Genomic DNA, 16,907 nt, shown 5'->3' with positions numbered 1-16,907 from the left:
TCCTGCAGACAGCTGGGTCGATCACATGCGGGCCCTACTGAGAGCAGTTGATCAATGGACCATGGGACTGGAGCTCACCACCGTCCAGCAGCTGAAGGAGCTCATCGCGACTGAGCAGTTTCTATGGAACTGCCCGGAGGATTTCCAACAGTACCTCTGTGACACTTGCCGACGAGTACTCCAACAATTGGACTCCAGAGGAAAAGAAACTTGCCGGCTGGAGAGGGACTAAGACGAATGTGGTGCCTGCTGTCCCTGCCCCCAAGCATAAGGGGGCACCTACCCATACTTTCCTCTCCACGCCGGTAGAGGAAAGTATGTCACCTTTGCCAACAGCTGGGCCACTTTAAAGGCATGTGTCTTCAGCGCCAGAAGGGACCTTCCCCGTTCCAGAAACCGTCCACTGTTTTGTGTGTGAGTGGGGGTGGTGGGAGGTCCCTTGACAACCTTCAGACTGTCACCATAGGGCAGGCCAGGGACATGGGACTGCGAGATACCAATGCTGAGATGACTCTTGTGCAGCCGGAACTGAGTGTGGCCAGCTGGCAGGCTGGAACAGTTCGTCCTGTGAGGTTGTCACAGAGCTAACAGACAGGGGGCAAAAAGCTGCGGAGGAGGAGCATGCCATGGAGGGGGAGGCAGTCCCAGGAAAAGTAGGGCTCCCAGGTAAGACTGCATGGCAGGGTTCCCCCACAACTGGGATGTCAGAGGTACAGAGTTGTCCGTTTAGACTGCAGGCATGGTCAGAAGTGGAGGAGAAGGGGCGCTACCCGCGATCACAGCGGCCGTGGCCGCTGTCACACGCAGTGGTGGCACCCGGGCCCCAGGGGCCCCTCGTGAGTCCAACGGCTTCTCCCCTTCCGACCAAGTGGCTGCCGGGTCAGACGGAGGCAAGGAGACAGGTCCCGGGGAACTGCCAGAAGACGTGGCAGTTTCGTCTATTCTGGCCACGTCCAGTCAGGGGTTTCAGGCATTAGAGACTGACGACAGCCTGAAAGCTCTTAAGGAGCAGGCGGCACAGCCTCCCCTGGACTCAGACCTCGAGCAGGTGGTCTGGAACCAAGGACGGCTGTGCCGGGTAATGGTCCAGCGAGGTTCACCGGAAGGGTGGCCCATGGACCGACAGTTAGTGGTACCCTATCCGTTCAGGGCGGGTGGGACCATTGAGTACGTGAAGGTTTGCCACCAGCTGTTGTCGGACCAACGGTTCCAGCTGTGGGCAACCCGGCACCCCTTCCGGGATTTGTTCAGCAACAAGCCCGGAAGGACAGAGTCAGCCGTCCATCACGTGGACACCGGGGATCACCCCCCAATCTGGCGTTCAGCATATCGGATGAACATTGCCATCTTCAGTCCCACCTGGGAGGATCACCTGGAGCATCTGGCGCAGGTGCTCAGGCGAATCCAACGGGCAGGCTTGACCATTAAGCCGGAAAGGTGCCAGCTGGGTATGAGTGAGGTCCACTACCTGGGACACCGGGTAGGTGGGGGAGCTCTGAAGCGAGAGGCTGGGAAGGTGGATGCCATCGCATCCTGGCCCACCTCCAGGACCAAGAACCAGGTGATGCCCTTCCTGGGCACCGCCGGGTACTATAGGAGGTTCGTCTCTCACTATAGTAGCCTGGTGAAGCCCCTGACAGACCTCACTAAGAATAAGCAGTCCTCCGCAGTCGATTGGACTAATGACTATGAGACGACCTTCCAGGCACTGAAGGCCGCCCTTTCTAGCTTCCCGGTACTAAAGGCAGCCGACCTCACGCGGCCGTTTGTAGTGCAGACAGACGCCAGTGACTTCGGCCTCGGTGCTGTACTCAGCCAGGTCGACACTAAGGGCCAGGAACAACCCGTTTTGTATCTGAGCCGGAAGATCCTGCTGAGGGAGATGGCCTATTCCACGATGGAGGAATGTCTGACAATTGTGTGGGCCCTGCAGCCCATCCAATCCAACGTGGAAACAGACCACAACTCCCTCAGCTGGCTACACACCATATCCAGGACGAATGGGAGGCTGCTATGCTGGAGCCTTGCGCTCCAGCAGTATTACTTCGCCATTCGCCACAAGAAGGGCCGCGAACATGGCAATGCCGACAGCTTACCTGACAAGGGGAAGTTGTGGATGGGCGTGCGGGAGAACAGCGATTGGTGCTGCCCCTAGCGCCCTCTAAAGGGGGAGGTGTGAAGATATTCAAGGTAATCCCCTGTCAATCACTGTGCACTGCCATGCGGGTTTTACAGAGCTCTGCATATGCAAATTCGACACCACTGCAGCTCAAGCAGAGGGGAGGGGGCTGAAAGACACAGTGAGTGACAAAAGCCCCCACCTGCAGCAGCTGTGAAGATGCTGCAGGCAGGCCCATCCCCCAAGCCATGTGCTCTTTGTGTAAAATACGATAAATCAACACCGAGTTATGGGGATACAATTTGTCTCAGCAATAAACCAACCAGATTTTCGGGAACCTGAGGGGATGGGGAATGTAACCCTAGCTTTAAACATAGTCCAGCACGTAAGGAAATGGAGATACCCAGCACAGTCTTGCAAGGGCCCCTAGGGCCCCGCTGTTTGGTATCCACGTGTAGCACGATGACACCAAAACCGGCTCCCTAGGACCGTCCAGTAAGGACGTATGGCCCATTTTAGTTTTGGGAGTTTGTTAGCTAAGAGAGGCAAGGGGTGTAGATCTAGACCAACCCTGGGGGCCATAAGGGGAGTGACCCAGAGAGGTTAAAAGATCCTGTCACCCCAGCTCCATTGTCTTTTCCTGGGGAGGTTGTGACGTCAAGTCGTGTGGGAAAAGTCATGCAACAACAAAGAGAAGGCCCGCACACCTCCCATGTAGCAGCCCTTCCCCCGACAGCCAGATCTTCCATACAACCGGTAACTGACTCTTAATAACTGCTTTATACCTTTTGTACCCCGGCTATTGTATTTGTAACTCTGACCACTGTGTATGTGTAACCCTTATGTATATAGCATATTGTTTAGTGTGCCCCTAAGGCGATTAAATATACAATTTAACCTTAGGTTGTTCTTTTATCTCGATCCACAAACCTTACGTCTGTTGTTTGGTCCAAAAAACACACTACTGGGAGGGATTCTAGCCTGATATAATTCCGTTATATCTAATAGTAACTGGTGGCAGCTCTCCCAGGCCGACTAGGCTCTGCTTCACTGGAGCTAGTGAAAGAGCCTCTCAGCCTGTCAGGGGGTGTGAGTGAGTGTGGTGCAACGTCAGTGACTGAGTGGGCCTGCTGCTCTCACTCTCTGGTGCCTTCCTGTATCCGTGTGAACAGGAGGTGTCTGTGCAGAACTGTACCAATCTGACCTCACGCGTCCTCGAGGGGGGCCATGTAGGTGCAGAGGGCAGGTCCATACCACGTGCTCTGTCTGACGTAACTGTGACGTCAGGCGGGTGGCGGGGTGTGGATCCATCATAAGTGGTGGCAACAGCGAGATTCTGCGGGGTTTCCCTGCAGCCATTTCGTCACAGCAGGTAACATTTTTTTAATTGTCTTAAGATTAACTGTCATTTAAAAAAACTTTTGACATGTCATTGTAACATATCAGAAGTTTTGATTGGGAGGGTGGGCAGGGTGCTGGGACTCGGACTATACAGTGAAAAGAATACCAAATCATTGTGCCCGTTCAGCTGTGATCAACTATCTGGTATGGGTTAACAAGAGTACAACGACAGCATACTTAGGGGCCTTCCATACTCCTTATGCTGCCATCGCAAACCAAAATCATCCTTCAATCACAGTGTAGTGGAGCGGGGAGTGAAGTCTGACAGAGGAGGACCCCCTCTATCTAACAGCTTAGATGTCATAGGTTAAACTTGTGTGACCTATTAGGTTTAAAGAACAATATTCACATTAAGGCACATTATAGTCCTATGGAATGCAGTTCTATGGTGGGCTATTAGTTTCAGCTTTGGGTCTGAAAATCTTCAAGCTAAGAAGATGGGTTTTATCAAATTATAAAGTGTAGGTTGCTGCTTTGTTCTATCTCTTTGACATGTCAAGAAGATTAATTGTTCCAACGGAAGGGTAATGTTAAGCTCTTTATCTATTTCTTTATCATCCAAAATATTAAAAGCTAAATTTGGCAATCAGAATTCCAAGTTGAGGCTTTTTCAGCTGCTAAAATTGTAATGAATTTTGAGCATTTTTGGGTATATTATATACTGTACCAAAGAATAAAGAAGTTTGTAGGACTGTAAATAAACACAACTCTGTTACTTTGCAATTTCAGAGTCATTAAACATCTTCGTTTACAAAAATGATTTTGTAGCAATGGCAGAAATTGAAGCAATGGCGGTATATTCGTGACTGTGAAGAAAAGAAGAGCAGGTTATTTCCATCAGCTATCTATCAGGATGGAGAGAACAGAGTGAAGACAGAAATCTTCCTGGTGAAAAATTCTCCCATTCCTAGCAAACCACAGCACTAAATAACGTTTAGATGTAGGAAGAAGGAAAACAGGTTTTCCCCTGTAATGTTCACAAATCTGATTATAGGATATTATGCCAACCCATAAAATCTGGTGTGATCATAAAATTTCCAAGAGACCCCGTACACGAACAGATGCTGCTTATACTGCCAGCAGACTAATATCTCACAGACTTGTTTCCATGAAAAAAGGCACAATCTTTTACAAGCTGTACAGCAATATGTAAATGACTTTCAAAGATTCCAAGAATTTAAAAATAGATAACGTGGAATACGTGCATGAAAATAGATTTAATATCCTCTTATGCGAGAGAGGTTTTTTTTTCTCTTTTTTATAACATGTAGGCATATAAAAATAGTATTGTTCTACGACTGCAAACTAAGCAGATGTCTTCACAACAGACAATCTTTCTTGCCGACTCCCAGGAGAGTGCCTTGTCTCGCTCAGCCCCGCATGTTTTCTGAAGCAAAGCTTCACTGTCTTTTCACATGCATTTATCTGACTGTCCAAATAACAAACACTTTACTTGGAAATCAATAAGAAGGTCATGGCTTGTCCCTACCTGGATGAAATAAGGGTATGCAGCCAGAAAACAAAGCTATAAATGTGTGATGTAATTTATTAATCCATTTATTACGTGTTGCAAAAGAAAGAAGTTCTTGGCTGATGCAGATGTAGTCAATTTCACCACCCACCGCAGCAAATTGCTCACATTTACTGCTGCATATACTCGCTGAGATTTCAGCACCATGGACAGTAACATTAATTTGGACTTTTAAAAATAATAAAACATGTACTGTCATAGGTCAAACTACTGATGGAAACAAAGTATGTTACAAACAAAGTGAGTAAGACAGTACTCGATTAACTAACTCCATGACTTAAAGGAAAGCAGTAAGCAGTTTTCCTCTATGTAATCTGAGAACAGCATGATGTAGAGGCAGAAACCCCAATTCCAGTGATGTGTCACTTGCTGGTCTGCATGCTGTCATTTTGATACAATTACATTTTTTTCTGCTGCAGATATAGCAGTGCTCAGAATGCTGGGCCCGGAATAACCCCCCACACCACTGATTGGCAGATTTCTGTCAATGTACAGAGTACAAGAAAGCTGCCCATCAGTGGTGAGGGCGGTGTTATACAGAGCAGTTGACTAGGATGCACAAAACACCTAGTCCTGTAATAAACTGCTTATAAAACACTGATTTTATTGAAACAGCATCACACAGGCCAGTAAGTGACACATCACTGGAATCAGATACTCAGCCCCTAGATCATGCTGCTCTCAGATAACATAGTAAAAACCTACTAATAGATTCCCTTTAAATGTTTTGAAATTTCCACATGGGCACACATTTTAGCCTCTTCCTGAATCTTAGATTCCCCCTCTTTACTACTGTGAGAAAAGGGGTAATCTCAAGTTCACAAAGAGGTTATGTTTCCATGTAATAGTTAACAGTTATTTATTCTTGACTTTAAAAATAATACTAATTTGCTTAGCTTATTAATACATATATATATAAAGAAAAATCTTTAAATGGGAAGGTGTGTCCAAACTTTTGGTCTATACTGTATATATATATATATATATATATATATATGTGTACAGTATATTATTATTGAACAAATACTGAAGAAAAATGCAAAAGTATAGCATGAAACACGTAAAACGTTAGTTATCTTCGGCACAAAAAAGTAAATGATTGTAATGCGATTTTTGTATATTAGTACTGATCCGATAACAACATTGATTAGAGGAGTTCAGGCATTTTCTTTGGCTCTTTATGAAAGTGAAAGATGTGCAATAAAGAAGCAGTCCAATAAATGTGATTCCTTTAGTGTTGGCAAAGTCTTTTGAGAATACAGTGTATGGCAAAGCAGAGAGACATCTATGAGCAAATAAAACCCAAAACGTCCACTTGAATAGGGAACAGCCAGACTACAAATGTCTTATTTCTGGCATTATGAAAAATATCTAATTTCTTAGAAAATAAAAGTTTAAAGAAAAAGATAAAGTAAAAAGCAGCAATAAGATAAATGGATGTTGTCACAGAAATCATAAACACATCATTGAAAAAAAACTAAAGATTCAAAAAATAAAGGGCAAAACATTGCAGAAAAAAATAATCCTGGAACTTAATAATAAAAGCAAAAACATTAAGGAAAAAAAGGAAAGGTTCAGAGATAAGAGAACAAGATAGATAGGGTTATACAGTATATGGCCATAAAAGTGACACCCAATCATCCTACTGTAAAATTAAGGGTGTTACTATGAAGTTGAACACTGTTTTGTTGCGATGACAAGCTCCACTCTTATGGGAAGGGTTACTACAAGATTTTGGAGCGTGTCTCTAATAATGTGTGCCTATTCAACCAAAAGGTCATACACTAATGTTGGCCCAGAAGACTTGGCTTCCAGATATGACTCTAGTTCATCCCAAAAGTGTTTAATGGAGATGAGGTCTGGACTCTATGTAGGGCACTCAACTTCTTCTACAATAAACTTGTCAAACAATGACTTTATGGACCTCGCTTAGTTCTTAAGCTGTAGGGACACATTCGTCAAATAGTTTGAGCCAGAAATGGTGTAGAACTGTTTGAAATTGCGTAATATTTTTGCACAACTTATAGCTGCACAAAAAGTTTACAACCTTTGGTGTTTTTATGCCAACACCACCAACTTTTTGAAACCTGAGCAGAGGTTAGCGGGTGGGGTCATGGCCAATCGTGGCCCAACAAATGCATCATAATTTAAGCCATGTAAATTAAGGCAGAAACGTACTCCAGACAAAGACTAGAGTATACTTGTGACACTGGCAAACGCCAATGCGCATGTCTCCTAATTAATTTGTTGCATGTTGCTCAAGCATGTCCTGGAATATAATTGGTGTACCAATGCTAGTGCTGATGACTAGGCCCCATATAACAAACACACAGAAAAAAACTGTCACAAAAAATGGAAGAACTTTAGTTGTACTACACAATTTTCATGAGATGTCAGATAAAACTAAATATTACAATAAAAGGTTATAGGGCTTGTGTAAATCTGTAGAAGATCAGGATACAGAATGTTCCTGGTGAGAGCATGTCTTCCATTTCTTTTTAATCCTTTCCCTTTGAAAACGGAGAAACTGCATTTTTATTCTAGGTTCAATAAAGGCACACTGGTGATCTTTTGGATATAACAGAACTGAACTGGAGGTAGAGGACATCTTATTGGACCTTATTGCCACTCATCCAACATACTTGTGAAGTCAGAGACTGCATCAAAGTCAGTATGGATTCTTTAAGAAAGTATTGCAGTATCAGACAGTTATTACAGTAGTATAGAGAAAATGTGAAAGCATGACAAGCACCTGTGTGGCAGCTCTGACAGCAATCCATGCAAGCAACCTGAATAATTCTGATGGGCTCACTGTTTTCCCTCCTCCATCTTTTTCCGTCACTTTGTCCACCTAAAAAAAAAAATAAAGATGTTATGTTGACACCAAATACATGTAGTTTTTAAGGAGTTTACCCATTTTACTCATCACTCTATTAAAGGGCATGTCCCATACATAAACATTAATTTACTCAGTTAGATCAGACAACACATATGAGGTTTTCAGTTGAAACCATTAATGGGGTTATCTACTTTTGGAGATTATTTTTTCTTACTTAAATGAAAGTATTTTTGGCTAAAAATCATTTGTGTAATTGGGTTTCTTTAAAAATGTTGTCTTTAGTAGGCTCTATATTGTAGTGCCTATTGCTGGCTGCAAAATGACTTATAGGAGTTATCCAGGACTATATTATTTTTTTATTGTGGACCTAAGAACTAACAGGCATTTTTTTCACAGTGCAGATCTCTGCCGGTACAGAGGGGTCACTGACTGCTTCTGTTGGTGATTCAGCTGCTCCACATCGACAGAGCAGCGACTTCTCTTCCACTCTGCTATTGACAGGGTGCGAATGCCGATGTCATGCTGATTGACAGCCGGCTCCCCGCTGCATAACTGCAGGAAGCCGAGTGTCAATCAGCATGACGTTGGCAGTCACGCCTGTCAATGGAGCAGAGTGGAAGAGAAACAGCTGCTCTATTGACGTGTAACAGCTGAATCACCAGCAGAAGCAGTCAGTGACCCCTCTGAGCCGGCTCTGGATAGTTTTTTGGCCTGGATAACCCCTTTAACTGAGAATCCACCAGTAAGCTCATTCTGACTGACTGTTGCTTTAGCAGCTCTCAGCAGATTTATGTCTATAGACCACATCAAAGTTGAATGTATATGGAAATAGAGAGCTTGTAACTTCCAAAAGGTGCAAAATTTTGAATAAAACCAAAATGAAAAAGTGATTTTCAGCCCCAAATACATGCATTTAAAAAAAAAAAATATATATATATATATATATATATATATATATACAGTATATATTATCCTCAGAAGTGGACAACCCCTTTAAATAAAATCTTCTGTGTCCAGATATTGCTGTTACATACTTACTTTGGTGCCCCCTACTATTTTTTTGATAACCTCTCAGAATATTCAGTGCCATTAGTCACACGTGCCCAGTAGATTAGCCAGAGCACCTGGATCCTCTTGTACCATCGTGGTGGACTGATTTCTGCCATTGTGGAGCTCAGCCAGTTAAAAACGCAGCAAAAAAAATAAAATTGTTCGCAATAGCACTGGACATTTTAGGTGGATGTGGTAAGAGAGAATTATAAGAACATTAAGGAGGAAGGGGCACATAACAGGTGTATATATAACAGCAATATCTAAACACAGAAAGGTTCTCTTTATTGAAAATTGTTACGTTTTACGCTCTCTAACAGAGTAAATTATTACTTCGCAATGGGACAGCCCCTTTAACTGTAGTATTAGGATTCAGTTTCTAAAAGTTTGACCTTTTGTGCCACATGTGAAACCATCAGCCTTCATTTTCTCCTGCAATTTTTGTTAGTGTTTTGAAGTGCCATGGTTTACAGCTATTGAACTTTGCTAAATCCTAATCGCTGAAAATCTACTTTTCTCACATCTCAATTCTCAAAGACATAAAAATATGTCCTGCACATATACAGCTGTATTAAAGGGGTCAGTCACCATAGATTTCATCGCAAACTGACCAGCACTTCTGTCCATAAAATGGCTGCTCATGGGGTAGCATACGACCAGACCTGTCCATCAGCCTCCACCAAAAGAAAAGCAGCTTTCCCATGTAAAGTGTTTTACAATAGGAGGAGGCTGATGGTAACAAGCTCCTCCACCAGCAACCATCAATGGACATAATTGCTGGTCAATTTGTGAGGAAAGCTGTACTAAGAAAAGAAAGTGGACAACAACCCCTTTAAGTTGAGCTCATATATGGCAGATTTTTTGCAGAAATGTCTGGAATTTCCCCATTTTCCTAAAGAAAGCTTGAAGATACCAATGCTTGTGCTGTAGGCAAAACCCCATTTTGCAGCAAATCTGCCTTGGTTGACTGTATCCTTAGGGTATGTGCCCACGATGCGTCCAGGCCTGCGACCCAGACGCAGTGGAAGAGACGCCGGTGGCTTCCGCTCATCTATGCAAATGCCTTTTTTTTTTTTCACATACGGACTTTCCTCATAGGTTAGGTCTATGGGGAAAGCCCGCATGCGGACCTGAACGAGAAATTGACATCCTGCGGTCTGGAAAGACACTCCACATGTAAGTTTCTGCGGGTGTGCCGCAGACGCACAGTGGACATGGGATTTCTACAAATCCCATCCACTATGCTGTAACATCTGGATGCTGCGGGTTTGACGATGCATAAGTCCGCAGCGTCAAACCCGCAGCGGCTCTGGATCGTGGGCACACAGCCTTAGAGTTCGTTCACCTGTTCTGAACTGTATGTGGATTTCAAATTGAATTCTGTATCAAAATCCACAAAAGACCTGCAAACTTTCTGCATCCAATACATGTGAATGAGATTTAACAACCCTGTTCATGTACTACAGAAAATTTTCACACTGAAAAAAAGATCAGTGAGAATAAGTAGCTAATTATTCCCAAGAATTCTGAGCGGAAAGACTGGCGGATTAGCCACACATGGATTGGCCACATTAGGTGGGATAATCTTTGTGCAGAATCAAAGAACATAAACCTGTTTGTCATGAAGAGAACATGTATCCATAGTAGTCTATGGAGCTGTTCACATGTCTGTATTTTTGTGGACTAAGTGTCTGCAAAAACAGGAGACCTGTCCATTATTTATCCGAGCCAAGGATGAAGCTCACCAATGCAAGTCTTTAGGGCCGTGAACAACTCAGACACTAATAATATCCCAGTATCCCCTAGTTCTGCCTGTTTTTCACTTTGATAGGCAAAGTTCAAGAAACTGTCATCAGTTTTTTGTCTACAAGGGTATATTCACAGATGCCATGGTACCAGCCGAGTTTTCCCAAAGGAAGATGATTCAGGAAAGCACCGGTGGTGCTTTTCTTGAAACATCTTCTTCAGCACCATCTTGGTCAACTTCTTGGTTGCTTTGCTACCAATGGTTTTTTGGATTGCCAATATAAATTAGTGAGCAGCTTCCAAATAGAAGCCACCAGAAGAATGGTCAGATCATTTCCTTTAGCCACAAGTCGTTTTGACATTGCAATGCATATGTTCATTCTTTTTACCATTTTTTAAGCGCTCGTTCAGACAGGTAACTGAAAAAAGACTACGTGTGTGCGTGTACTGTATTGATTCTCCGAGCTCGTTTATTACAACACCTCTAATCTGGCCTTGTACATCAACTCTGGTAGGCCCATTGCACCCACATGCCCTAAAACTAATGAAACACTGATGGTAAAAACTGACACACTGACCAAAATCTAGTGAAAATGTGAACCAACACTGAGGAAAGTTGATGATTTTCAAGTACGAGAAAAAAAAAAAAAGTCTAGATGAGTCCTAAGATGGACACTTAAAGTGGCAAAACAATAGCTAAAATGTGTATGAGTCCATAAAATACACTGTGTGCCGAATTATTAGGCAAATGCATATTTTGATCACTTCGATACTTTTCATACATGTTGTCCTACTCCAAGCTGCATAGGCTTGAGAGCCAACTCCCAATTAAGTAAATCTGGTGATGTGCATCTCTGTAATGAGGAGGGGTGTTGACTAATGACATCAACACCCTATATAAGGTGTGCTTAATTATTAGGCAACTTCCTTTCCTTTGGCAAAATGGGTCAGAAGAGAAATTTGACTGGCTCTGAAAAGTCCAAAATTGTGAGATGTCTTGCAGAGGGATGCAGCAATCTTGAAATTTCCAAACTTTTGAAGCGTGATCACCGAACAATCAAGCGCTTCATGGGAAATAGCCAACAGGGTCGTAAGAAGCGTGTTGGCCAAAAAAGGCGCAAAATAACTGCCCATGAATTGAGGAAAATCAAGCATGAAGCTGCCAAGATGCCATTCGCCACCAGTATTACCATATTTCAAAGCTGCAACGTTACTGGAGTATCAAAAAGCACAAGGTGTGCGATACTCAGGGACATGGCCAAGGTAACGAAGGCTGAAAAATGACCACCTTTGAACAAGAAACATAAGATAAAACGTCAAGAATGGGCCAAGAAATATCTTAAGACTGATTTTTCAAAGGTTTTATGGACTGATGAAATGAGAGTGACTCTCGATGGGCCAGATGGATTGGACAGAGGCTGGATCAGTAAAGGGCAGAGAGCTCCACTCCAACTCAGACGCCAGCAAGGTGGAGGTGGGGTACTGGTATGGGCTGGTATCATCAAAGATGAACTTGTGGGACCTTTTCGGGTTGAGGATGGAGTGAAGCTCAACTCCCAGACCTACTGACAGTTTCTGGAAGACAACTTCTTCAAGCAGTGGTACAGGAAAAAGTCGGTATCGTTCAAGAAAAATATGATTTTCATGCAGGACAATGCTCCATCACATGCATCCAACTACTCCACAGCATGGCTGGCCAGTAAAGGTCTAAAAGAAGAAAAAATAATGACATGGCACCCTTGTTCACCTGATCTAAACCCCATAGAGAACCTGTGGTCCATCATAAAATGTGAGATCTACAGGGAGGGAAAACAGTACACCTCTCGTAACAGTGTCTGGGAGGCTGTGGTGGCTGCTGCACGCAATGTTGATGGAAAACAGATCAAGCAACTGACAGAATCTATGGATGGAAGGCTGTTGAGTGTCATCATAAAGAAAGGTGGCTATACTGATCACTAATTTTTTTGGTTTTGGTTTTTGCATGTCAGAAATGTTTATTTCTAAATTTTGTGCACGGATATTGGTTTACCTGGTGAAAATAAACAAGTGAGATGGGATTATATTTGTTTTTTATTAAGTTGCCTAATAATTCAGCACAGTAATAGTTACCTGCACAAACAGATATCCTCCTAAGATAGCCAAATCTAAAAAAAAACCCACTCCAACTTCCAAAAATATTAAGCTTGGATATTTATGAGTCTTTTGGGTTGATTGAGAACATAGTTGTTGATCAATAATAAAAATAATCCTCTAAAATACAACTTGCCTAATAATTCTGCACACAGTGTAGATCGAACATAAATGTCTGCAAGTTTGGGCAACTGGAGCCCTTTCCACAGATCTCATGCTAAGTGCCACGAACCTAGAAAGTCAGCAAGTACTGTAAACTGCATTATCCATTACTTTTCTGTGGCCTAAAAGCAAATTCTACGCAATTAGGCTACATTCAAATGACCGTATTTTCGGTCCAAGTGCTGTCTGCAATAAAAACGGACATCATGTGGACCAATATTGGGCTGTTCACATGACTATTTTACCTGGAATGAATGTCAGCATGAAAAAAATCACTGCATGCACTAATCTCTTCTGTATTTTAGATGAGATTCGCATATTTAAGTCTGTGGGTGTGCAAAAAAAAAATCGGATCCTATACGGATTAACCAATACAGCATCTGATTTTTACGGATACATTGCAATTATTAAAGGGGTTATCCACTACTTAAACTAATTGTTTGGCCCCGATAAAATAATAAAGCCTACACTCACCTCCCGTGCCGGCTCTGTTCCAGCAGTGTAGGTACTCGCAGTCCTAGGGCTGTGATGCGGTAGAATGACACGTGATGCCCGGCGCCTAATCAGAGCTGGAATCACTGTCCCCGCCTTCGGACAAACTGAACGTGTAGAGGAAATCCGGGATCAGCTGCAGCCCTGGCCTCCTCTTCACGTTCAGTTTGTCCGCAGGCGGGGCCAGCGCTGATTGGGCACCAGGCATCACATGTCATTCTACCACATCACAGCCCTGGGGCCGCGAGTGCCGACACTGCTGGAAAGGAGCCGGGCACTGAAGGTGAGTATAGAATTTATTATTTTATCAGGGCTGAACAATTAGTTTAAAAAGGGGTTGTCCTAGTAGTGGACAACCCTTTTAACATAGGAAAGTGTATTTGGTCTTGTACATTTTTGTCACTGCTGATGTACAACGGTGAATTTCATATGGCTGGTATACAGATGATAATACAGATGAAAAATCATTGGGGTTTTTTCTGAATGAAAATCGGACCATTTTTTTATGTTCATGTGAACTGAGCCTAATGGAAAGAACTGGATAAAGACTCAGTTTCTTCCTGTATACATAGGATCCTTGGTGTACATTGTGAGACTTTGTACTGCTGCACCAAAATGACAATGGAAAACAGGACCTCATGAGTAACAAGGGGCATACCACTAAATATCAATTGAACAAAACAAGGACAGCCATAAGTGTTTTAACCACTACAGAATATAACATAGTTAGGACACAATGTGATGACTAAAAAGACTTCATAACTTATTAAATATATTCAAAGAGACACACATTGTATAAATTCCAAATAATACGAGACATAACATGGGTAGGTGTAGCAACAGAGGGTAGATAGAGACACAGTTGGTATCAATTTTAGACCAAGCCTACAACATATGAAGTCACATAGCTTAACCAATACAATTCATTGGTGACAGTAGCATGTGTACTGAAAAAGTCACAGTAACATAAATCATATGATGTACGTAAGGTCAGTGCAAACGGACAAAAGTCATACATTCCAACACACAATAATGTAAATATCACATAGGTTAGACTGAATAGGACATACTTAATAAAAGGTAGGAGATAACCAACAGTGTCAGGGAGGCCCCGACACGTGTTTCCGTACTTCCTCAGGGGGCAGTGGTGTGGTGTGTGTGGATACAGGGCCTCTTATATATGTGAACCAGAAGGAGGTAAGTGGGCGCTGACCAGTAATGGTGCACAACACCGCGCGCCCCTGGACATTGGTGAGAGCGGCGCGGTCTCAGGCAGCGTCCCGGAAGAGGGGAACTCCCCCATTGACGTCACATGTTCAGAGGCCGCGTCACAGTCATATGACCACGGCACCCGGCGCATGAGCACAAGGTCGGCCCACATAACCACAGAGGGTGAGGTGACAGACGCAAGCAAACAGGGGACCAATATGGGGGAGAACAGGAGATTGCTCCCATGTAGGAAACAGACACCGCACCTGTTCACCCACACAACCCAATATCACCTCGCACATGATATATAATTAAGACACCATACATTTTACACAACAGATCATATTGCAAAAAAGTACACTGCTCAAAAAAATAAAGTGAACACTTAAACAACAGAAAAGAACTCCAAATAAATCAAACTTCTAAGAAATCAAACTGTCCACTTAGGAAGCAACACTGATTGACAATCAATTTCACATGCTGTTGTGCAATGGAATAGACAATAGATGGAAATTATTGGCAATTATCAAGACACCCTCAATAAAGGAGTGGTTCTGCAGGTGGGGACCACAGACCACATCTCAGTACCAATGCTTTCTGGCTGATGTTTTGGTCACTTTTGAATGTTGGTTGTGCTTTCACACTCGTGGTAGCATGAGACGGACTCTACAACCCACAAAAGTTGCTTAGGTAGTGCAGCTCATTCAGGATGGCACATCAATGCGAGCTGTGGCAAGAAGGTTTGCTGTGTCTGTCAGCGTAGTGTCCAGAGGCTGGAGGCGCTACCAGGAGACAGGCCAGCCTCTGGACACTACGCAGACAGACACAGCAAACCTTCTTGCCATAGCTCGCATTGATGTAACATCCTGGTTGAGCTGCACTACCTGAGCAACTTCTGTGGGTTGTAGAGTCCGTCTCATGCTACCACGAGTGTGAAAGCACAACCAACATTCAAAAGTGACCAAAACATCAGCCAGAAAGCATTGGTACTGAGATGTGGTCTTGTGGTCCCCACCTGCAGAACCACTCCTTTATTGAGGGTGTTTTGATAATTGCCAATAATTTCCATCTATTGTCTATTCCATTTGCACAACAGCATGTGAAATTGATTGTCAATCAGTGTTGCTTCCTTGTTTTGTTCATTTGTACTGCTGTAAGTTTACATCAAATAACACACACAGTAAAAAAACAAAACAAGGAACACAGATGCCAAAGAATTGAAGAAACCATATGGCAAATTAATAAAAAAAATACTCAGCGGAGCAGCTGGAATAAAATAAGCCCTGGTGAGAGGTCCTCTTTAAACAAAGTGGAAATAAATATTAAAGTTTTTAACTCCTGATGCCGGACGTACTTTTTGTATCCACTGGAAGAACCTTGCAAATAAAATAAGCAGTAGTGGGGGGTTGGCCTCAGAAATGCTAAAATATAACAAGATTTCTTGTGATTGAAAAATCTCTTCTAAAGAACTTGAGGCCTGGAGATCTCAATTTAGCCCTTGAAGGTAAAGATTATGGTGTTTAAGATGATATTAGTAATGTAGTGCCTCCAACACTGAATGTAAAAATGAAATATACATCAGAATCTCTCCATTTGCTCATAACAACTAGTGAGATTCCCATATCATTATTCACTGATCTACATTATAATAATTATATCACTTCTTCCAATCAAGGCCCACGGCATTCTTCTCTACCTCACACGCCGCGCTATGAATCACTTTTGCGCTTCAGATGCTGTATAAATACAGTATCTGAACTCTGAGTCACAAATTACATAGGAAATTCCCCATATCAAACCCACTGCACAGTAGTGTTATACTGATATGAAACCCTCCATTATGGAAATAAATGTTTTGGGATATGTAAATGCCACTTCCGATTTTCAGAAAAATACAAAATGAAGGAAGACAAATCTTACGGCACAATGTTAGCTACTGAGACAAAGGTAGAGACCTTCAGGGAATGTTAGGATTACCTTTCGCTTCGATGTAGGTGTTTTAATGGCAGGTAACGGTATAGAATTTATTTTGTTTGCATCCAAACTGGACATGTGCAGGTATACAAGTGCGATCTCCAGATAACATTTCCTTATTAAACTGTAAGTAAAAAGCATATAAAAAATATATATAATTAGTGTAATAAATGCACAAATTTAATATCAACTGTTGTGCTCAATGGGATTGTCTCAAATGAACAACCTTTTAGTGGAGGCATATTGATAACCAT

General features: G+C 42.8%; 1 protein-coding gene across 3 annotated transcripts in view; it reads right to left on the bottom strand.

The window, feature by feature from the left end:
- Positions 1-16,907, bottom strand: part of CFAP54 (cilia and flagella associated protein 54) — a 526,588-nt gene that overhangs the window by 44,941 nt on the left and 464,740 nt on the right. For all 3 annotated transcript variants that reach the window (XM_073651573.1, XM_073651574.1, XM_073651575.1), the window contains 2 exons: positions 16,657-16,777; positions 7,804-7,902 (listed from right to left, as the gene is read on the bottom strand). In XM_073651573.1, the coding sequence (XP_073507674.1) occupies positions 7,804-7,902; positions 16,657-16,777 (220 nt within the window). The remainder of the gene's footprint in view (positions 1-7,803; positions 7,903-16,656; positions 16,778-16,907) is intronic.

Source organism: Phyllobates terribilis, unplaced genomic scaffold (assembly GCF_046119375.1).
Source record: "Phyllobates terribilis strain yellow unplaced genomic scaffold, ASM4611937v1 Scaffold_11__3_contigs__length_659146591, whole genome shotgun sequence".
Classification (NCBI taxonomy): Eukaryota; Metazoa; Chordata; class Amphibia; order Anura; family Dendrobatidae; genus Phyllobates; species Phyllobates terribilis.
Note: the sequence above shows the minus strand (reverse complement) of the source record. Positions and strands in the feature narration are given on the sequence as shown.